This window comes from Dipodomys merriami, unplaced genomic scaffold, assembly GCF_024711535.1.
Source record: "Dipodomys merriami isolate MVZ:Mamm:240054 unplaced genomic scaffold, mDipMer1.0.p SCAF_110, whole genome shotgun sequence".
Taxonomy (NCBI): domain Eukaryota; kingdom Metazoa; phylum Chordata; class Mammalia; order Rodentia; family Heteromyidae; genus Dipodomys; species Dipodomys merriami.
Window position 1 is genome coordinate 250,485 of NW_027202383.1, and position 17,480 is coordinate 267,964.

A 17,480-nucleotide genomic window follows, 5' to 3' on the forward strand; every position below is an offset into this window, starting at 1 on the left:
ACTCTACTTGAATAACTGCAATACAAATATATAGCTAAAATGAATCAGGCCTAGAGGTACAGTCAGTGCTTTCAAAGGGAAAAATTTAAATTAATTAGCTAATTAAATTAATAAAGCAAATGACATCTTACCCGTCTATTGAGGGCTGTCTTGCTACCAAGTTTTGTCATCTCCCCACCTAAGCTGTTCTGTGAAACTCTTCGGTCAGCATCTTCCTGTATCCCTGAAAAAACAGATCAAGAAAGCAGCTTGTGCAGAGTTCTGTCATGTATAATATTCAAGTGATGTGACATACCAATGATATTTTTTTAAGATAAAGAGAGATACCATAAAAAAAAAAAAACACTTCAAAATGACTTTGAACATAAGTCTTTAGGAGCTGGATCTTTACCTGTAGCATCTGAGCAAGAAATGTCCCCATTTGTTGCTGACGTTACCAGAAATTTCCTTGCATTGCTGAGTCCTCGACTATTGAGGAAAACAGGCAAATGAACTATATTGCGCATATAGTCATGCCCATTTATATTTGAATCACGAAGAACACTATTAAGGTTTTGGTTAATGGCCTTTATGATAATATGTGGATCACTCGCAAAAATGGCAATAAATGGGCCTTTTGAAAACAGAACTCTGACCTGTGGGAGAGAAAAAAATGTATAGTTGTGAGACAAATTTTAAATTGTCCAAAATAATAAAATATCTTTTTGAAATCTATGCTATCCTTTAGTGACTATGCTAAAAGTAGATATTTTCCATCAAAATTTATTCTATTTGAACAGAAATTCCACTGATGGTTTAATCTGGGTCGTCACCATCTGACAGTAACAAACCCTGACAAGAAAACAATTATCAGAGAGGGTTGAGAAAGATTTGGAAGGAAAGGTATGAAGTTACATAGTACTTACGAACTGATTTGCTGTTTGAAACCCCTTGGTACAACTACTTGAGATATTTGCTATCCATACAATAAAGATCAACACACAGCAAAATATATGTGAGCACATGTCCTAGGCACACTGGTCTTGGCCCACAGTTATGGCATAGTTACAAAGAGCTTCCAAGTTCTCTGGATTCCTTACCATATTGTGGAGTATAACCATAACTACCTGCAAAGTACAGCTGGTGCCACACCTGCCCTGAGAGATGCTCCATTTGGCTTTCACCTCACACTGTCATTAACTCAAATCATTTAATTGTCTTCATGATGAAACATGTACTCTTGCTACTCTTTTTCTACACAAAGAATAGTTGCTTTTGTGAATGAAAATTGACTAGAAAAACCAGGAGTACTCAAAAAGTACACTGTGTGGTCATGCATCCTTCCTCTGCCACAAAGTAACAAGGACAAGTTTGGAAATGCTTGAGAGGTATGTACCGTGTCCAGCATCTGAAGGACTTTGTCCTGCTCACAGGCATCTAGCCCATCAATGATAACCACCAGCCTGGTCTGATTCTGAGTGAAGCTATCGATGGTTTTGGCCATCCTGGCCATCAGCTCCACTTCACACTTGAGAACCTACACAAAGCACAGAAGACATGAGAACATTAAACATGACTCTTGAGAAGGTAAAAAGTCACATCCAACAAGAAAAAAAGAAATTCAAAGTCCTTGTCCCAGCTGAGGTTCCACCTCAAGCTGAAGGGAATGTTTCACTGTTTGCAAGGTAACTACAGATAAATCAGACCACTTCATCTTCAGCATGTCAGGACAGAGTGGAGGCTGTTATGATTTACTTGCCAAATCAGAGGCTCTGAATACCCAAAGACTTGGAATTGGATGCTGAATTTTACACTACTGTTAGTTCCCTAGTAGCCTCTGACCTTGATGAAATGAGGAGCCTGTAGAACTCTTGAAACCTTTTGGGTACAAGGTATGGTCTGGAGTGGGTCCCATCCCCATGTCCTCCCAGGTAGCTACCAAGGTTACAGGTACACACTATAAGGCCTTGTTCAATTTGGTAGTTTTAGACAAAACTAAACTAAAAATCATTTTCCTTGGAATTTACCAAAAGGAGCTGAAGACATGTCTACAGAAAAACCTTCACACAGGTTATTTACAGTAGCTTTATTCATAACTGCTAAAACGATGCAATAAAGGTATCTTCAATGGATGAACACTCAGGCACTAAAATATTAGTCAGTGTTAAAAAGATATGAGGTCTGAAATTGTGAAAAGACTGGAGGGAATGCGAATGTGGATTACCAAGTAAAAGCAGCCAATCTGAAAGCGCTGCAGAGTATATGCTTCCAACTACATGATATTCTGGAATAGGCACAAGTGTGGAGAGAGTAAAGAGATCACTGAAGCTCAGGGTTGGAGGAGCTAAAGAAATGATGGGTGAAGCAGAGGCTTTCATGACAATGATACTATTTCATGACATGATACTATTCTGATGGAAATATCTTATCACACATGTCCAAACACACAGAATGTATAACCAAGAATAAACCCTAGTAAATTATATCACAGGGAATCGTAATGGGTCACTGTAGATTCATCAACTGTAATGAATGTACCATTCTGGTTAAGGGTGTTGATAATAGTCATCTCTGTACATGTGGGAGGGCAGGTCATATAGGATATCTCTGTATGTTCTCTGAATTTTCGTACAATCTTTTTTTTTTTCTTTGGGTCCAGTCATGGGGCCTGAACTCTGGACCTGGGCGCTGTCCCTCAGCTCTTCAGCTCAAGGCTAGCGCTCTACCACTTGAGCCACAGCGCCACTTCTGGCTTTTTGCTTATGTGGTGCTGAGGAGTCAAACCCAGGGCCTCATGCATGCAAGGCAAGCACTGTACCACTGAGCCACATTCCCAGCCCTTTTCATACAATCTTAAAACAGCTTTTAAAACATGATCTTGAAGCCAGGTACCAGTGGCTCACACTTGTAATCCAGCCACTCAGGAGGCTGAGCTCTGAGGATTGCAGTTCAAAGAAAAGTCCATGACATTCTTACCTCTAATTAGTCACACAGAAGTAGAGCTGTGGCTAAAGTGGTGGAGTGCCTTGAGCAAAAGAAACTCAGGGAAACCTCAAGCCCTAAGTTCAAGCTCTAGGATAGGCACAAAATAAAAAGCAAAACAAAATATAGTCTTGAATAACAGCTAATTAAACTCAACAAAATCCAACAGGTCTAGGGATGTAGCTCAGTAGTAGAATATATTCAATCTCTATCACTGAAACACACACACACACACACACACACACACACACACACACACACACACACACACACACACACACACACACACACACACACACACACACACACACACACACACACACACACACACACACACACACACACACACACACACTCACTCACTCACTCACTCACTTACTTCATCCATCACCTTAACATTCACAGAACACATTCCCTAAAGCCCAAGTGAGCATGGTTGTGGTAGTAGATACACATTAAAATTCTCTGTAATAGCTAAAGAGCACTTACTTTCATGAATCCTTCACTTTTCAATTTGTGCAGTTTGGAGGCGGCACTGTGGAGGCGTTTTCTTTGAGAATTCAGGAGCGAGTCCAACACTTGCCACCATGTACGACAGTTCAGCACAAAAGCCAACCCCACTATAGATGCAATTGCTATGAGGACAGCATTGACGGTCAGATGTTTTGGGTCAACTCTGAATATAGCCAGGAGAGTAATTCCAGCAATAATGCAACCCAAGATAAAAAGGAAGATGATAAAAGATGGGAGACAACATGTTTTTTTCCACTTCTTTTTACCTGCAATACAACAAATGGTTTTTTTTTAAATAATAATGCATCAAGTATGCAGAAAATTTAATTGCTACAATCATAGCATCTGGTGACTATAATATTTATTTACTGCATCCTCACCCCCTGGACACACACAACAAAAGAAGAAAGGAAATCCTACCCTGAGAATCTTCAGTCTTGAATACTCGAAAAAGCCTGGTTGCTAAAAAGCCAAACTCTCTCTCACAAGCATCTGAGAGGGTTGCAATCATTTCAGCCAAGGAAGTTTCTCCACCTACACTGGACAGCCTATTGTAGTCTGTAAACAAAAACCTTGGGAAAAAAAACAATCAAAACATTACTCAACTACCTAAAGCAACACATAACCTGAACATATGTCATTTCCATATGCTCTATACTTTCTTGATGTTGCTTTCAAAGTTCTGAGCACAGAAAGACCTTGGACGTAGGCACCCTCTACTTTCAACATCTTACACTATTCTCTTAGGAAAAAACATTAACAAAAGTTAAATGTATACAAAGTAACTCTAAAGGCAGAAGGAAGAAAGCTATGGCAGAACTTTGATAAGGATTATCAGATACCTCAGCAGGCCTCATTGTACGGTGATTAAAAGGCAGTGCTCCATGTCAAGATGACCCACAAATGTTGCACAAAGGAAGTTTTCTAAAACCAACTGAAGGCTTTAGAACATGGGAAAGAAAATATTATAATCATAAAGAATTTTACACCTAGTAATGTTATTTATAAACTAATTTTTCTAATATCTCATTTTATTTATAGCTTCAATACCTATGGATTTAGACATAGTTGTAAAATAGTCTTTTAACAATTCTTCTTAAAAATAACAGAATTATTTACACCTTGGATCTCAGTATTAATGCTGATTATTTGCTGGGGCTTGAACTCAGGGCCTGGGTGCTGTTCCTGAGAGGTTTTTTTTTGGCTCAAGGGTAGCACTCTACCACTTGAGTCACCACTCCACTTCTGGCTTTGTTGTTGTTGTTGTCCTTGTTAACTAGAGTCTCAATTATTTTATTCTATTCTGTATGTTTCCCTTTAAACTTCTCATCTTTAAATCCTTTTCCTAATAATTAATTCCCACCTGTTAATTATACTATTCCCTCAGAATTCATGGCTTTGTTGTTGTTGTTGTTGTTAATTGGAGATAGAGTCTCAATTATTTTATTCTATTCTGTATGTTTTCCTTTAAACTTCTCATCTTTAAATCCTTTTCCTAATAATTAATTCCCATCTGTTAATTATACTATTCCCTCAGAATTCATGGGAGACTGATTTTTAGGACCAGTTCAAATCCATCATATGAAAGAGCACAAGCTGAGTGCCAGTGGCTCACACTTATAATCCTAGCTACTCAGGAGGCTGAGATATGAGGATTGTGGTTCAAAGAAAACTGAAAGTGACGTTGTGGCTCAGAGTGGTGGAGTACTATCCTTGAGTGAAAAGCTCAGGGACAGTGCCCAGGCCTGAGTTCAAGCTCTACAACTGAAAATAAAAAAGCCCAGTATTTGCATTCTTTGTTACCACTAGATTATTTATAACACCTACTACAACATAATGCTTTTTCAGTAGCTCTTATACTGTATTGTTTAAGGGAAAAGTCTGTATATTTTCAGTACAGGTGCAAATTCCTTTTTTAAACATGTTTTCTTTCGTGGTTGGTAGAATTTCAAGGTAGAAAATCCAGAGATATGAAGGCTGACTTTTCTTTCTTATACAGTTTTGAAGGTTTGACCTATTTTTTTTCTCATTTTAAATTACATGTATTTTATCTTACTAGAATTTGGAAGTTTTTCAGCTTTAGTGTCCTATTTTTTTTTTTTTTTTGCTAATTCTTAATGAAGTTCTTTTGCTTTTAATTTCCTAACTGCTTTTTTTATATTTAACTTTTTATTTGAAGCCATAAGCAACTTTCTTTATTCCTTGGCCTAAGTGTTTTTCATCTTTGACATTTTCTCATAAATTTCCTAATGGATATGAATCATTTACACAGACATGGAAATCCTTCAGCAATGAGGAGAGAGCAGTACAGACAAGGAAGCTGAGTGCTCGCAGGTTGCATGCTCATTTAAGGAGATGCCAGATCACTAGCCTGGAGCTCCAGACAGTAGGATCCCATTTTAATCCAATGTTCTTTTCAAATCGTGTCTCAAAGGATGTCTGCAGTACTGGGATGTTGCTCAATGGAAGAGCACTTTTCTAGCTTGCATGAAGACCTTGGTTTGAGCACCAACTCTGCTCTTTGTGCTGTTCAAAAACAAACTTCAAAGGATGGTAACAGGTAACCAAAAGAGAGAGAGAGAGAGAGAGAGAGAGAGAGAGAGAGAGAGAGAGTGTGTGTGTGTATGTGTGTGTGTGTGTGTGTGTGTGTGTGTATAGTAAACTCAACAAATGAAATGTAGCAAATCAGAGTTAAACACTTTTTTTTAGAAAAAAGTGATGATGTACAAGACAGATACACATTATGAAATGCATGAGCATATGTGTAAGCACGTTTAAATTTTACTTTATTTTTCATATAAAAGGTTCCTTTACCATTGTTTTTTGAAACACAGTGCAATGTAAACTTTATTAAGTAAAAATATTTTTTTCTTTATATTATTAGAAGTTATTTCCAACAAAGGGAACAACTCACCTCACAGGTAAAGCTTTTGTCGTTTGCTCTGGCAATTCCGGTGGGTTCACGAACATCAACTTGAAGAGGAGCTCCAAATATCCAATATGTCTGGCCAATCTGGTACTGAGGACCCAGGCCCAGTTCCAACTCTCTCCTTCCCTTCGTCCACCAAAGTAAATGACAACTGAAATGCAGTTTTAAAAAAGTTATTGAAAACAGTCATTAATCAGGCTGGTTCTTTTCTCCAAATAGTCAACTACTGAGTAATGACATCCAAGTAGTATGATCTTTAATGGTTCACATTCATTCCAATCTACTCCTCAAAGAATTACTTAACATGGGCTGGGAAGGTGGCTCAGTGGTAGAGCACTTGCCTTGCATGCATGAGGCCCTGGGTTCAATTCCTCAGCACCACATAAGCAAAAAGAAAAAAGCCGGAAGTGGAGCTCAAGTGGTAGAGCACTAGCCTTGAGCTGAAGAGATGAAGGACAGCACCCAGGCCCAGAGTTCAGGCCCCACGACCAGACCTCCCCCCGGCCCCCCACCCAAAAAGAATTCTTTAACTAACTTCTGAATCACAGAAAAGGTAAGTGAAAAAAATGCAAGCTGACTAAAATATGACCTAAGAATTACAGAAAGATAATGACTTAAATACAGTCCCATGGCTCAGATTCAAATGCTAAGCATTTCAAGGTTATTGATCAGTTTTGCAACTCGGCACTTGTAACTGAGGATACTCCCAATGGCAGGGATTATATTGTATTTTCTTCTTTTCATTTAGATAAAGTAACCTTTTCAGTTATGGTCAAATGCTCTAGAACCAGACAGGGAAGGCTATAGCTTCTCTTCAAAGAAAGATTTACAGCCAACTGCTAGTGGTTCATGCCTATAATCCCATATCAAGATAATGGTCCAAAGCCAGCCTGGGCAGGAAAGTCTATGACACTCTTATCTCCAATTAGCCACCAAAAAGCCAGAAGTAGAGCTCTGGCTCAAGTGGTAGAGCATAAGCCTTGAGTGAAAAAGCTAAAGGACAGTACCCAGACCCTGAGTTCAGGCTCTAATACTTGCCAACATAAAAAAAAAGATGTACATTTAAAGTAATTAATAGCCATACAGTAAATATAATAAATTAAAAGGAGTCCTGCTAAAATACTAACAAGTAATTTATTAGGTTCTAAAACTATTGCAGCCAGCTTATGGACCATGTTCCTGTAAACCAGTTTCTAAAATAGCAAAGATCAATTTTCTTAGCCAAATTACAAAAATTACATATAAGTTGTAAAAGGCAAAATAAGTTGTAAAAGGCAAACATGTTTTAAGTAAAACAATTAGTCTTGATATTTTTTCTTCATTTTCAAAGAAGATAAAACGGAAGACTTACCAAAGAATATATATAAGAGAGCCAGGAAGCTCAATGACACAGCTATGCCAAGATTCAGGTCAACCGTAAAAGCAAACAGTAAGCCAAGCCCTCCACAAAGTAACAGGGTGAGAAATACAATAAGCCAAGAAAACTGAAAAAGCGGTTCAATTTGTTGTCCTGCAAATGTCTTCATTTCATCTGAAAGAGAAAGGAATATGAAGCCTTAATTCTGTGGTTTCAACTTGTTTCCCGTGGACACACCTACGTGCCTACCCACTGCCCCACTTCATTCTAAGGAAGGATGCCCCAAACTCTTTCACATATACTCTCATCTGTCAAGATTTTGTTGGTGTTTTGTCATTTGCATTACACAAATGATGTTTTGTTTCTGTGCGCAGAAAATAAAAGTACACCATTTTGTTTCTGTGATCTCATCTTCTTCCTCCAATGAGATTTAAGAACCATAGCTCTCAAAGGTGTGCTGATCCCAAATGAGCCCTCACTCACACTTTCTACAAAATGTGAGGCAATACTGAAACTTGTCCTGAGAATAAGCACAATTTTGCCAGGCAAAAGGGATGGGAGGCAGCTGTGTAGAAAGCAAGGCCTGGAAAATGTCTGGTTGGCTGTAGCCAGAGCACATGTCCTCCTGACTGTGAACCCAGCTAAGGGTTTTGCCTGATGTTAGAAATAAATTCAAATGACCATGAGGAAAACCGAGTCCCACAAAACCCCAACCAATTTATTTCAGCAAACTGTGTCACACAAATACCTATACAGAGCTGTATTTTTTATTTACTTCAGAGAAAACATTGTTATGTATACACAGACTTTGTACAAATATCTTTACCTTCCAGTTTCTTGAGTAAAAAGGATTTCCCACTTCCCCACTGTGCATATAAGCCCACACAAATGGGTGGCTGCATGGTAGGTTCACTGAGAATGTCTGCCAGGGCACTGCTATATAAATCATAACCAAGCATATCACCGTCTGTTTCAGTAGGAGACAAGTGTCCTGTAATTAAAAACATACCATATCCCTATGTTACATAGTGGCATTATTAGTAGAAAAGAATACCAATTTTCACTTCTTAATTATTAGGGGGAAAAACTTACTGTATACATTTAGATCTGTGTGAAAATAGGTTGAGAGTCTTTAAAAAATACCATATTTCATGGAACTTACGATAGCTATTAGTTTTAAGATGTATGCTGGCAAATTGTGAAGGAGAAAAAGGAAAGTGAGGAAAATGAGGATGAGATAATAAATTTAGTATATATAACAAACACTTAAATAGAAAAAATTGTATGCTGATGGCTCATGCCAGTAATCCCAGCTACTCAGGAGGCTGAGATCTGAAAATTACAGTTTGAAGCTAGCCCAGGCAGAAAAGTCCGAGAGACTCCATCTCCAATCAACCATCAAAAAGCCAGAAGTAGAGGTGTGGCTCTAGTGGTAGAGTAACAGGCATGAATGGAAAAATCAAATGAGAGCATGAGGCCCTGAGTTCAAGCCCTGGTATTAGCACACTGTTCACTGTAGCCCTAGTTGTTACCACAAAACAAGTTAGATTTTCATCAAAAGAGAATTGAGAGGGGGGACCAAGATGGCGACGGGGCAGTAGGGAAACGCCACAGCTCTCTCCAACCAAAAAGAGAGTTCGAGTTCCAACACTTAATCTCCCCAAGAGACCAACAACAACAAAAAGACGAACACTCAGAGAAAAACCAGAGGCGGAAAATAACAAAAAAAGAAAGAGAAGAAAAGAAGAATTTCAGAACAGAGAAAAGCGAAGACCCTTCCCCCAACCTTCACTGGCCGCGCGGCAGTGCGCCAAGCCGCCGGCCAGCCGGCCCAGCGGGGGCTGCCGGAGCCCCAGAGTCACAGGGGGCCGCCTGCAGATCACCAGGTACCGGTTTGCAGAACAGCGGATCGCCAGGAACAGAGAGATCCACGAGGATCCCACCCCCACCCGTCACTCTCCACCGGAGCAGAGAGGCTCCATCCTGCCAAAGCCTCTCGGCACCAACAGCGCGACAAAGGGACCTGTCGGCAGACCACCCGCCCATCGCGATCGTAACCACCCGGCGGGGCGCCCGGGCCCCAGAGGCACAGGGGGCTGCCTGCAGATCACAACCCGCGAAGAAGCCGCCTGAGCGTGGACACTTTTGACCCGACAGCTTCGACAGAGGCAGAGACAGAAAAGAATCACACAGAGCCACCACCGCCCAACCCAGCCCGCAACCACCCCAACTGAACTCGGATTGCAACAACAACTGACGACCTACACCACACAGAAATAACCAGCTCCAGGGTGAGTACCCCACAGGGGACAGTGTATCCCTCAAGGGAGACCAGAGCTGGAGGGAATCCCCAGACCCTGACCTAGACTCCCTACCCCAACACCCAGAACACAGGACCCACTAAAACTGGGAACTGTTTGAGAGCTCCACCAGCCCGTGGAGCACACTCTGCTGGCCAGGCCAGAGCAATAGTGCCCCTGGAAGGGAGCTTAAATGCCCAAGCCAGGAACAGCGCCCCTGGGTCAAGACTACCAACAGTAGAAGAAATTTGAACTGTGTCCCCCAGGCTGTATAACCTACGTGGTATACACATCAGCACAGGCCTAAGGAGCGCTCCAGGCTGGGGCCGGAACCAGGCCCGGGGATCCGGCGCCTGAACAACACAACCAACTCCTCCCAACTGAAGTAAAAAGTTGAGCATACGCCTCAACAGAGGGGAGAAAACCAGGAAACAACACTCCCCGGGAAGCATGCCTGTGACAACAAATGACCTGGAGGCCCAGGACAAGAGAAGCCCAAACCCCACCAAAACTCCACCCATATACCCTAGGCTGGGGATTGGGCAACACAGGCTGCCAGCACCTGATAGTAAGCAGGAGCTCAGACTGTTAAGGCGGCTCAGCAATAGAGTGATAGTCTTGGATGTATGAGGCCCTGGATCTGATTCCTCAGCATCACAAAAGCAAAAAGGGTCAGAAGTGGTGCTGTGGCTCAAATGGTAGGGTGCCAGCCTTGAGCTGAAGAGCTGAGGGACAGCACCCAAACCTAGAGTTCAAGCCCATAACCAGCCCAAAACAAACAAACAAAAACACATCAGCAGACTCCAGTATTTGGGAGAGTGCATCCAGAGCATCTGTTCTTCACAAGAGCACCTGTAGGAGCAAACACAAGCAGTCTAGGCTGCTCAACCCTTCCAAAGGCGGGAACTGACAGCAATCAACAGCAGAGAGCTGAGAATCCTAAGTAAGTCAGAATAGCAACTGGAAATAGGCTCCCAACAGAACCCAGATCAGGCACAGACTCTCTCTACCAATACAGAATCAGCAACCAAGCAAAGACAGACACACCAAAACAAAATTGAAGAGCAGTCTCCTGAACCTCCATGCGAAAATCACAGAGAAAAATCACAAGGTTTACCACCACCCAGGACAGCAAGCTCACCTCAAAAGCCAGCAGCCACGCAGGGGAGAGCCCCAGTGGGAGCAAAGCAGAAATGAAAGACAAAAGCTACATCCAAGGGTTGCTGGAGGCAATGACTCAAGAAATAAAGTGAGAAATTGATCAGAAATTGAAAGAGCACAAGGATGAACTATCAAAAGAGATATAGGATATCAAACAAGAGATGCATGCAAAAATAGAAGCTGCACAAACCTCAGTAAGAAGTGAGATAAACGCCAAATTAGAGGTAATGCATACCTCATTGAGAGGTGAGATCAGTACTCTGAGAACCAACATTGAATCCATAAAGGGATCCATTTCCTCCATGTAAACCACAATAGAAGCCACTGTCAACAGAGTGAATGAAATGGAAGGTAGAGTGTCAGATACAGAAGACAGAATACAACAACTGGACCAAAAAGTGACAGATATGAAAAAATCATTCAAATTATACCAAAGGGAATTTCAAGAGCAAGCAGATAATGCTAAGAAATTTAACCTTCGCATAATCGGAGTGGACGAAGGTGAGGAATTCCAAAGCAAGGGAATGCAACACCTATTTAACAAGATAATCAATGAAAATTTTCCCCACCTCAAAAACGACCATCTTAACTACATCACAAAAGCTTATCGAACACCCAACAAGCAAGATCCCAGGAGAAACACTTCTAGACACATTATAGTAAAAATGATAGATCTGAATAATAAGGAAATAATCCTGCATGCAGCAAAAATGAGGAAGGAGCTATACTACAACGGGCAAAAAATTAGAATCACTGCAGATCTCTCCACACAAACAATGAATGCAAGAAAAGCCTGGGAAAGCACCATACGAGCCCTGAGAGCCAATAACTGCCAACCCAGACTAATATACCTGGCAAAGCTAGCATTCACATTCGATGGAGAACTGAAAACTTTTAATAGCAAAGAAAAACTAAATGAATACATAAACATTAAGCCAGCATTACAAAGAATTCTAAGAGGGGGGACACAACCTGAAGAAAGCAAGCAGGAACTGGGGCCTGCCCCAAACAGGCGTTACTCAAAGTCTAACTGAGCAAGCACAGGAGGAAAGGAAAGAAGAAAAACTTAGGAAAACGGAATGGCAGGGACAACAATGCATCTCTCTATACTTTCTCTTAATATAAATGGGCTGAATTTGCCAATTAAAAGAAAACGAACTGAGGACTGGATCAGAAAACAAGACCCATCCATCTGTTGCCTTCAGGAGACCCACCTCTCAGCCAAACATACAAACAAACTCAGAGTGAAGGGGTGGAAAAGGATCTACCAATCAAATGCCCCCAGTAAGAAAGCAGGTGTAGCTATCCTGATATCTGACAAAATAAACTTTTCATTAAAATCAGTACAGAAAGACAAGGACGGACACTACATATTAATAAAGGGAACAATCCAAGAGGAGGATATAACCATCATCAACTTATATGCCCAAAATATTGGTGCACCCAGATATGTCAAACAAATGCTCTCAAACTTACAGAATAAAATAGATCCCAATACGATAATACTAGGAGACTTTAACACACCACTCTCATCAAAGGACAGGTCTACCAACCAGAGGATTGGCAAAGAAGCTACCAAATTAAGAGAGGCCATACTCCAAGCGGAATTAACTGACATCTACCGAGTATTTCACCCTAAAACAACACAGTACACATTCTTCTCAGCAGCTCACGGAACTTTCTCCAAAATAGACCATATCATAGTTCATGCAAGGAACTTAAGCAAATACAAAGGGATCGACATAATCCCCTGTATCCTATCTGACCACAGTGGAATCAAGCTAGCTCTCAATAACAAAGCATACCGCAGAAATTTCTCCAATACATGGAAATTGAACAGCACACTCCTTAACAATGCCTGGGTAATGGAAGAGATCAGAGAAGAAATAAAGCATTTCCTACAACTCAATGAAAATGAAAACACCTCACAAAGAAACTTGTGGGACACAGCAAAAGCAGTCCTGAGGGGCAAATTTATTGCCCTCAGTGCCCACATCAAGAGAATGGAGACAGACCAAGTAAATAATCTCATGTTGCAATTAAAACAGCTAGAAAAACAAGAAAAAATGGGACCTAAAGCTACTAGACGAAGCCAGATAACCAAATTAAGAGCAGAGATTAACCAATTAGAAAATCAGAAAACCATAACCAAAATAAACCAAACAAAAAGCTGGTTCTTTGAAAAAATAAACAAAATTGATGGCCCGTTGGCTAGATTAATTAAAAAGAGAGGAAACCCATATTAATAGGATTAGGGATGCCACGGGAAACATCACAACAAGTACCCAAGATATCCAAACAATTCTAACAGACTACTTTCAAAAGCTATACTCTCTAAAGGAAGAAAATCGGGCAGAAATGGATGCATTTTTAGAGAAATACAAGTTGCCCAAACTGAGCAAAGAAGAAGTTAACCAATTAAATAAGCCAATATCCTATAATGAGATACAGGAAGCTATCAAAAGTCTTCCAACAAAAAAAAGCCCAGGACCAGATGGATTCACAGCAGAATTCTATAAGACCTTTAAATAAGAACTAATACCCATACTCCTCAAGCTCTTCAGAGAAACAGAGAAGGAGGGAGCTATCCCAAACTCATTCTACGAAGCCAATATCACACTCATCCCCAAACCAGGCAAAGACCCAACCAAAAAGGAGAATTACAGGCCAATTTCCTTGATGAACACAGATGCAAAGATCCTTAACAAGATTCTAGCTAACAGAATCCAGAAACACATAAAAAAAGTAATACACTATGACCAGGTAGGCTTCATCCCAGAGACACAGGGATGGTTTAACATACGTAAGTCAATAAATGTAATCCAACATATCAACAGAGCCAAGGTCAAGAATCACATGACTATCGCCACAGATGCAGAAAAGGCCTTTGATAAAATTCAACATTCACTCATGCTAAAAGCTCTGGAGAAAAGAGGAATAGAAGGAACATTTCTAAAAACAATAAAAGCCATTTATGACAGACCAATAGCCAATATTATACTTAATGGGGAAAAGCTACAACCAATTCTCCTAAAATCAGGAACAAGGCAAGGATGCCCACTGTCTCCACTCCTCTTCAATATAGTCCCAGAACCCTTAGCCAGGGCAATAAGGCAAGAAAAAGACATTAAAGGGATCTGCATAGGGAAAGAAGAAGTTAAACTATCCCTTTTTGCAGACGACATGATACTATACCTCCACGATCCCAAAAACTCCATCCCCAAACTCTTAGAAATCATAAATCACTTCGGCAAAATAGCAGGATACAAAATAAACCCACAAAAATCAGTTGCCTTCCTATACACTGATAATGTACAGGAAGAGAGGGAAATAAAGGGAGCAACCCCATTCACAATAACCTCCCAAAAAATAAAATATTTAGGAATTAACCTAACCAAAGATGTAAAAGAACTATTTAATGAGAACTATAAAAAGTTAAAGAAAGAAATTGCAGAAGACACTAGGAAATGGAAAGACCTCCCATGCTCCTGGATAGGCCGACTTAATATAGTAAAGATGGTAATACTTCCAAAACTAATATACAAATTCAACGCAATTCCTATTAAAATCCCAATGACGTACAATCACTGAAATACAGTAAACAGTCCAAAAATTCATATGGAACAACAAAAGACCTAGAATAGCCAAAACAATTCTAGGGGATAAAGACAATATGGGAGGACTATCCATGCCGAACTTCAAACTCTACTACAGAGCTATAATAACAAAGACAGCATGGTACTGGCACAAAAACACACCCAAAGACCAATGGAACAGAATAGAAGATCCAGAAATAAATCCACAGGCCTACAGCCAGCTGATATTCGACAAAGGAGCCAAAGACATACAATGGAAGAAACACAGCCTCTTCAACCGCTGGTGCCGGGAAAACTGGGCAGCCACATGCAGAAAACTAAAAGTGGACCCCAGCCTATCACCATGCACCAACATCAACTCAAAATGGATTAAAGACCTTAACATTAAACCTGAATCTCTGAAACTACTGCAGGACAGAGTAGGAGAGACACTTGAACTAATAGGCACAGGAAGGAACTTCCTGAACAGAGTCCCAGGGTCACAACAAGTTGGAGAGAGACTCGACAAATGGGACTACCTTAAAATAAAAAGCTTCTGCACAGATAAAGCTATCGCAACCAAGCTAGAAAGACAACCAACTAATTGGGAAAAAATATTTACCAGCAATATATCAGACAAGGGGTTAACATCCTGTATATACAGAGAACTCAAGAAACTAATCCCTCCCAAACCTAACAAACCAATTACTAAATGGGCAAGGCAACTAAAGAGGGACTTCTCAAATGAAGAAATAAAAATGGCAAAGAAACACATGAGGAAATGTTCATCATCCCTGGTGGTGAAGGAAATGCAAATAAAGACAACCCTGAGATACCACCTTACCCCAGTCAGAATGTCCCACATCCACAAATCAGCCAACGACAAATGCTGGAGGGGATGTGGAGAACGAGGAACCCTATTACACTGCTGGTGGGAATGTACACTTACACAACCACTTTGGAAAGCAGTCTGGAGGGTCCTTAGAAAGCTAAAGATTGACCTCCCTTACGACCCAGTCATACTACTTCTAGGCATCTACCCTGAACAACAGGAACCAATATACAAGGACACGTGCACCTCCATGTTTATTGCAGCACTGTTCACAATAGCTAGGATATGGAAACAACCTAGATGCCCCACCACAGATGAATGGATCCAAAAATTGTGGTATCTATACACAATGGAATATTATGCAGCCATTAGAAATGACAAAATAATGGCATTTGCAGGGAAATGGATGGAGCTTGAAGGAATCATGTTGAGCGAGGTAAGCCAAGAACGAAGAGACAAACGGTACATGGTCTCCCTGATAAGTGGATGCTAAATCCAAAATGTTAGGTGATATGACAAAACTAACAGGACTTAAGAAACAAAGAACTCCCACTCATCTGGTGGAACCACTACCAAATATCCCCATGCTGCTGATCACATATATGGTATATAACATGTGAGCACCGTTATATATTACAGACTGTGATAGACAATTTGCTCCAGGAAAGTTAGAATGAACTTGTGACTTTAAATGAGCATCATTATTCCACAATACTGTGAATTTCCGGAAATTATGTAATCACTTAATCACAATAAAAAAAAAAAAGAACCTCAGGGAAGGGAGGGAGGGAGGGGATGGTAGGGGGAAAACAATGGAGGGGGTAACAATGTTCAAGAGGAAGTGTACTCATTACCTCACTCATGTAACTGTAACCCTCTGTATAGTATCTTTACAATAAAAAAAAAAAAAGAGAATTGAAAGTTATTGTTAGCATCTATAATGAAAGATCATGGAATAATTAAGATTATGATACTAAATTATTAAAACTTTTTATAATATGGTATGATTTCATTTTTAAGTTTTAAAGCTATACATAAAGTAAAAAAATTGTAAAATTTTAAATAAAATCTGTAAGTCATTGAAATAATTTTAAGTTGGTGACAATAGGGAATGTGCATTTTCTACTAAATTCATGTGTTTTATTTTTTTTCCTCTTTTGTGCTGGTACTAGGTCTTAAACTTACATTATTACTCAGCACTCTACTACTTGAGCCACACCTCCACTTCCAACTTTTTGGTGGCTAATTGGAGGTAAGAGTTGCACAGACTTTCCTGCTCAGGCTGGCTTTGAACCACGATCCTCAAATCTTAGACTCCTGAGTATCTAGGGTTACAGACATCATGAGCCACTAGCAACCAGCTCTTCACTCATGAAATTTAATGTGTATGTATTATTATTATAATTAGAAAAATGTTTTAAAATACAAAACTACCACTGTATGTAGTGCCTATACAAGGGGATTGCAAAAGAAGCTAGCCTATGCTACATAGCAAGACCCTATAAAATTAAATTAAAATATAAAATCAAATACAAAAACTCACACACATGTCAAAAGAAGATATGACTGAGAAGCCCAACAGGAAGGCGATGAGTCTACAATACCCTGCTGCTTTCTGAAACTAGTTATTTTTGTTTGTTCTCACAGAAAAGAATCTGTGTTTCAAAATACCACATGTGAAAGACTATTCTCATGTGCATCCTTTTCAAGTAACAAGTCTTTTACTACAATATTCAATATCCTAAATGTTACAGAGAACTCAAGAGATAAGAGAAGTCATTCTTGACCTAAAGAATGTGGTAAAATCTAGAGGGGACAAAATCTCAAAGAAATAGAATAAAAGTCACATATA

The 17,480-nt window shown here is 40.0% G+C and overlaps 1 protein-coding gene across 13 annotated transcripts in view; it reads right to left on the bottom strand.

The window, feature by feature from the left end:
* Kidins220 (kinase D interacting substrate 220) overlaps positions 1-17,480 on the bottom strand; it is a 106,636-nt gene that overhangs the window by 57,889 nt on the left and 31,267 nt on the right. For all 13 annotated transcript variants that reach the window (XM_070015229.1, XM_070015227.1, XM_070015228.1 and 10 more), the window contains exons 13-20: positions 8,587-8,751; positions 7,755-7,934; positions 6,389-6,554; positions 3,895-4,046; positions 3,451-3,740; positions 1,376-1,516; positions 392-635; positions 132-223 (exon numbers count right to left, since the gene is read on the bottom strand). In XM_070015229.1, coding sequence (XP_069871330.1) covers positions 132-223; positions 392-635; positions 1,376-1,516; positions 3,451-3,740; positions 3,895-4,046; positions 6,389-6,554; positions 7,755-7,934; positions 8,587-8,751 — 1,430 coding nt within the window. The remainder of the gene's footprint in view (positions 1-131; positions 224-391; positions 636-1,375; positions 1,517-3,450; positions 3,741-3,894; positions 4,047-6,388; positions 6,555-7,754; positions 7,935-8,586; positions 8,752-17,480) is intronic.